The sequence below is a fragment of the Salvelinus namaycush genome, chromosome 21 (assembly GCF_016432855.1).
Source record: "Salvelinus namaycush isolate Seneca chromosome 21, SaNama_1.0, whole genome shotgun sequence".
Taxonomy (NCBI): Eukaryota; Metazoa; Chordata; class Actinopteri; order Salmoniformes; family Salmonidae; genus Salvelinus; species Salvelinus namaycush.
This window is the reverse complement of record NC_052327.1, coordinates 29,152,281-29,157,914: the sequence shown is the minus strand read 5'-3', so window position 1 is coordinate 29,157,914 and position 5,634 is coordinate 29,152,281. Positions and strand designations below refer to the sequence as shown.

The following is a 5,634-nucleotide window of genomic DNA, read 5'->3' as shown; positions in this document are numbered from 1 at the left end:
GACAGTGAACTCCATATATTTCCTGATTTATCAGTGGTGTATGGGTAAAGTATTAGAGGTGTCCATGCCTCTGCTCCACTGGCACTCCTCTTTTTTCACTGTCCAAAATATAATTGTTCTTTTTACAGAAAAGCTGATCCTTCTCCCACCACAAGAGGGTAGCGTTGGCATGAATTAAGACAGGTTGTTTTGTTTGGAGTGTAGACCTGTTAGGCTTGTGTTTTCATTTCAAAGTGTCTAAAATAATGTGAGAACCTGCTCTGTTTTGTCTTCAAAGCAGCATTGTGTTTTAAAGTTGCTCAACTAGTCTGGTTGTAACGGTTGTAATCCTCTTGTCAATATCATTCATTATACAAAGGCAACAGTAGAGTGGGTACCAGTATAGCAAATACGTATAGACAGCTATTAAGTGTTCAAGTGATGTGAATTTATACTACTATTCAAGTGCATTGCATTCAAAATCCCTTAAAGATAATGGAAAATACAAACTTGTTGGATATTGCAATTTCAGTGTGTGGCTTTGCAAGATCCTTACACTTAAGCTATTTTTAACAGTAGGTCACAGTTCATTGGTTGATTTAGAGAGGTTTGATCCACATTCTATTCAACAGAAGCCAATGTTGTCGCAGCATTTCAAGCACTGCCAACCTAGGGTCACCAACAGGCCTCAGCCATAATCTTATCATTTCACTTTATTTGTGTGAACAACCCAAGGTTACGTCCCCCTCTCATCTGCATAAATGGAAAATCAAACAAACCAATGAACATGTTTTCCTTTGGTCAGATACATATGTTCATTTTCAAAGTAGTTCAGTTGGCTTATCTGGCTGACCTTTCCCCCTGCTGTGGGCACAGAGCGTTGTGTTGTGGCTTGGGTGTCTCCATGGGAACGGGTGGCCAAGGGGAGGTTCCTGTCAGAGCACTGAAGGGTGTGTGGAAGTCGTCCTGGTCTCCTCCCCACCACCAGGCCATATTTAAACAGCCTGGCAGCTCTTTCAGTCAGTCGCTTACAGAGGAGCTGGTCTTAACAAGAGAGATTCTGAGCCTGCTACTTATAGAGACCTTTACTACTACCATCGTTATCTATCTCACAAGCCTGTCTGTAAGGACACAGTGTTGGATTTACTGACATCTCATTTACACCAGGTAAGCATCACATCATAATCATGACTTGAAATAATTTACCTTTTCTCAATGTTTTCAATACAAAGTTGAATTATTTTTTAATTTGTTAAGAAAAACTAGTATTTAACTAGTTTTTGAAAACAGGCTTTTTGATTGGCTGTGATTTGTTTCCATTTGTGTTGTCTAATGAGGATTTCCCTTTACTGTTCCAGTTACCAAGCCCTATCAGAGAACTCATGTGGGTGGTGGAGAAGATCCGTGTGTCTGTGGAGAGAACCAACCTGCCTCTCCCCTCAACGGAATACAGCTTCAGGATCGGAGACATGTTTGGAGAGAAAGCTGAGAAACACAAGAGACTTTCCCTGTGTCCTAATATTATCACCCCAGACACTATCCCAGAGTTTTGCATCCCTCCTAAGATCCCGTCCTTCCAGGAGCCGAAAGGTACAGAGCAGAGCCGCCAGGCCCCCATCATCAGAGTGTCCCTGTGTGAATCTGAGAGGGGGAGCCCTAAGAGGGAAGCCCCAACACGAAAGCTTATCAGCCCACACATCATCCAGGTAGAGAATGTGGACGAGAGCCCTTATGACTGTAGTGATGAGGAGACCACCAACGCAGACCCTCAAAGCCAGGCAGCACTCTCCTTGCCCCACATGGCCAAAGCCCAGACTTGCTACGGTTTCTGTACCCTGCTGGAGAGCCCCCACACCAGGAGGAAGGAGTCCCTGTTCCACAACGACCCTGGCTCCTGTGGCATACCGCTGCTGCTCCCCAGGAGCAGGTCCAACACTTGCTCCAGAGTCTCCCCCTCTACCTCCCCATCCTCCTCCCCTTCCTCCTTCAGTCTTCACACCCTGACCTCCAGACTCTCGCCCAGAGGTTATACACTCAACAGACAGGGCACACTGGACAGTGACACCACCTCCTCAGCTGAGTCCTCCCCTTTCAGCTCCCCAATGCTGAGCAGGTCCCCACCCAAGTCTTCCCTCTTCAAAACACTGAGTCATGAAAGGCTTCTTTCCAGAAACATCAGGAAGACTGTGGTGTCCAGAAACAACTCCCTCTCAACAGACGAGGGCAGCTCCACAGACAATAGTCCCAATTTCATGAGGAGGGCGTCAGATGGGCTGGTAGAAGGCCTTCCACCAAGCTTTGGTCTGGCCCCTCCTACCATCTTCCCCATAGACGTGGTTCTGCACAGGGAAAGGGTGATGAGGGAGAGCATGGTCCCTATAGGGAAGGACGGCACCCTGCGCCTCTCTGCAGAGTACTGTCCTGATAACCAGCGGCTGCGGGTGCGGCTCATCAGTGCTGAGGGACTATACACTCACTCGGTGGACCCCAAGAGTATCAACTGCAGTGTCAGCCTTTCCCTGGTGCCTGGAAAGGTCCAGAAGCAGCGTAGCACAGTCATCAGGAAGAGTCGTAACCCTATCTTCAATGAGGACTTCTTCTTTGATGCCATCTCAGAGGAGGACCTCTGCCAACGCTCCCTGAGATTTAAAATTGTCAATAAAATGTCCACTATGAAAAGAGATTATATTCTGGGGGACGTTGAACTTCCGCTCACAAGCATTATCACTATATAACTTAAATAATTTTTATTATTTATTTAAATTGTATTTATTATCGCTTTTATACTGTGAGCAGAGATTTTATACTGTGTCTATTAAATCCTTTATTAAAAAGATCTGTTTCCTTATCTTTTGTATCTAAAAGGGCAGCCATGGAGTACATCTGTTGCAAGCATTAATGTTTTCATATGGTGACAGAAGACTGAAAGGTCTTCCTTATACGAGAGTTCATATCACATTGTACACAACCAACATGTTCTAGGCCTATATATTTTTTGCGTACTGGCAATAATCACTCTAGGTTCCTCTTACTATCCATCATTCAGAAACATTACATCTCTGGATGACTATCTATTTTTGTCTAGACTTAGCTCACCCTCCCAATGTACCTCTTTCTCAGCAGGGGAAGATGTAAAACATGCCCGTCTCATGTGCCAATGTGAGAGTCTTGCCTTCTCTCATTTCTGAATGAAATAAGTTCTGAATGACCTTCTAAAAACCCAATTTATCAGAAAGCTGTGAGTTAATCATTTACATTAACATTTTAGTCATTTAGCAGACACTTTTATTCAGAGCGACTTGCAGTTTGTGTATTCATCTTACGATATCTAGGTGGGACAACCACATATCACAGTCAAGTACATTTTTCCTCAGTAAAGTAGATTTCAGGAAAGTCAGAGCTAGTAAGAAAAAAAAAGTAAAATGAGAGTTTTAGTTCTTGAAAAACTGAAAATACCACCCATCTTTTAGTTGAGATGCTGCCCCCTTTTTTGTATAAATTGTGTATTCTGGGATAACACAACTTGGTAGATATGTAATTGTCCAGGGCACAAAGACTTTGATTTCAAGTTGCACTGTACTAAAGCACATGCCATTACCATGTGCCCCTTAATTAGTGCCACTACAACAGTCCTCTACCCTCTGGGTATTCATACAGTGGGAACATCTGGAATGACGCTTAGTGTTTACCACCCCATACTCTCTTTCTGCTTCCCAAGGTCATTTCACTCATTATCGTGGGTTCGATCCTCTCTGGGGCCACCCATATGGAAATGTATACCCATTTTACTGAAATGCTTTGGATAAAAGTGTCTGGTAAATGGCATATATTATACCTCAGCATAGGGACAGTAGCTGGTATCCCCAAGAGCTAGAGGCCAGCTCTCAATCTCGCAGGTCAGATTGCTTGTACTGTATACTGTGATTTTCTTGGATAAAGTATACACCATACTGTGGTCTTTCTGCATAAAATAAACAACATACTTGTAACGATTTTCCTCCTCTTCAGACGAGGAGTATGAAGGATCGGACCAATGTGCAGCGTGGGAAGTGTCCATTTTAATTTATTAAAACTGAACACTAAAAAATAAAAAATAACAAAGTGAGTGATACAAACGAAAATCGAAACAGTCCCGAAAGGTGCAAACACTGAAACAGGAAACAATCACCCACAAAACACAATAGAAAACAGGCTACCTAAATATGGCTCCCAATCAGAGACAACGACTGACACCTGCCTCTGATTGAGAACCATACTAGGCCAAACACATAGAAAATTACCTACAGAACGAAACATTAAAAAACAACATAGAATGCCCACCCCAACTCACGCCCTGACCAAACTAAAATAAAGACATAAAAAAGGAACTAAGGTCGGAACGTGACAATACTGTTATTTTCCTGCGTACCGTAACAGTATACAAAATACTGTGATATTCCTGCATACAGTAACAGTATGCAAAATACTGTGATTTTCCTACATACAGTAACAGTATACAACATACTGTGGTTATCCTGCTTACAGTAACAGTATAAAACATACTGTGATTTTTCTGCATACAGTATAAGTCGATGTTTACCCTCCTGAAGAGTGCTGGGAATCGCTTAATAAAGCAAACCTCGGGGAGGGAGGCACATCCTGCTGTTTTCAGCAGTTAAGACCCAGCCTTAAAACCATCCTCTGTCACTAGATATAACTGCTGGGCCTTTCTCAGAGCCTGGGAACTCTGTGATAATATGCGATTAGCAATAGGTGATAGAAGAATTGTAGAATAATTAAGTAACAGTTACATCTAAAAATGACATTGAAGCAACAGAAAATATTATAGTGATGCCCTGCTCCAGGTGTATAACAGGACTAAAGGCAGATTCACAAATGTTTTCATTGACAAAGGATGAATAATCAACCTAATGTGAAGGCTTCAATAGTACTTTCAGTGCCCACAGAAAAAAAATCATGAATCACCATAATTTACATTGCAGATTGAAGCTTGCCACAAAGACCTGCAATCCCTGTCCTTGTAATTGTTCAGATAGCACTGCGTGATTGTGTCCTTGTAATTGTTCAGATAGCACTGCGTGATTGTGTCCTTGTAATTGTTCAGATAGCACTGCGTGATTGTGTCCTTGTAATTGTTCAGATAGCACTGCGTGATTGTGTCCTTGTAATTGTTCAGATAGCACTGCGTGATTGTGTCCTTGTAGCCTTTTAGTACATGGGCTTTTTCATAAGAAAGCCTCAATTTCTGACGCATACACCCACCCAATCCCACATCTAACCTACATTTTAACAATACTCGTGGGGGCTGGCTTTGTCTCTAGACCCTGTGTAAGGACAGATAATGATAGATAGCTTTGTATCGACTGTTGACTCAGCTGGCCATCCAGTGATAGGTTTATATTTTTAAACTTTTGAAACTTATATTAGTTTAATGCTCAAGGTGCAATTTCAAAAGTAGGTCGTGCATCATCACTTTAGTCATTGCGAGCAATTTATAACTTGTCAGAAACATCCAGATCAACTTGTAATTTTTTTGTGACTCAAATATCACATGAATGCACATTAGACATGGCAAAATGTATAGAATTGCAAGAAAACTTGCTTTAAAACTGCAATATTTTCTTTGCACCCAATGACAAAATGTGTAGAATTGCT

The 5,634-nt window shown here is 42.2% G+C and overlaps 1 protein-coding gene across 1 annotated transcript; it reads left to right on the top strand.

Moving 5' to 3' along the window:
- The first annotated feature begins 993 nt into the window (after nt 1-993).
- LOC120066683 (C2 calcium-dependent domain-containing protein 4C-like) lies at nt 994-2,807 on the top strand. Its single transcript, XM_039018128.1, has 2 exons — nt 994-1,146; nt 1,338-2,807. The coding sequence occupies exon 2, from the start codon at nt 1,362-1,364 to the stop codon at nt 2,712-2,714; it is 1,353 nt and encodes a 450-aa protein (XP_038874056.1). The 5' UTR covers nt 994-1,146; nt 1,338-1,361; the 3' UTR covers nt 2,715-2,807.
- The last annotated feature ends 2,827 nt before the right edge of the window (nt 2,808-5,634 follow it).

What these genes read in the sequence shown, in the direction of transcription:
- LOC120066683 (XM_039018128.1), top strand. Translation starts at nt 1,362, where the DNA reads ATGTGGGTGGTGGAGAAGATCCGTGTGTCTGTGGAGAGAACCAACCTG.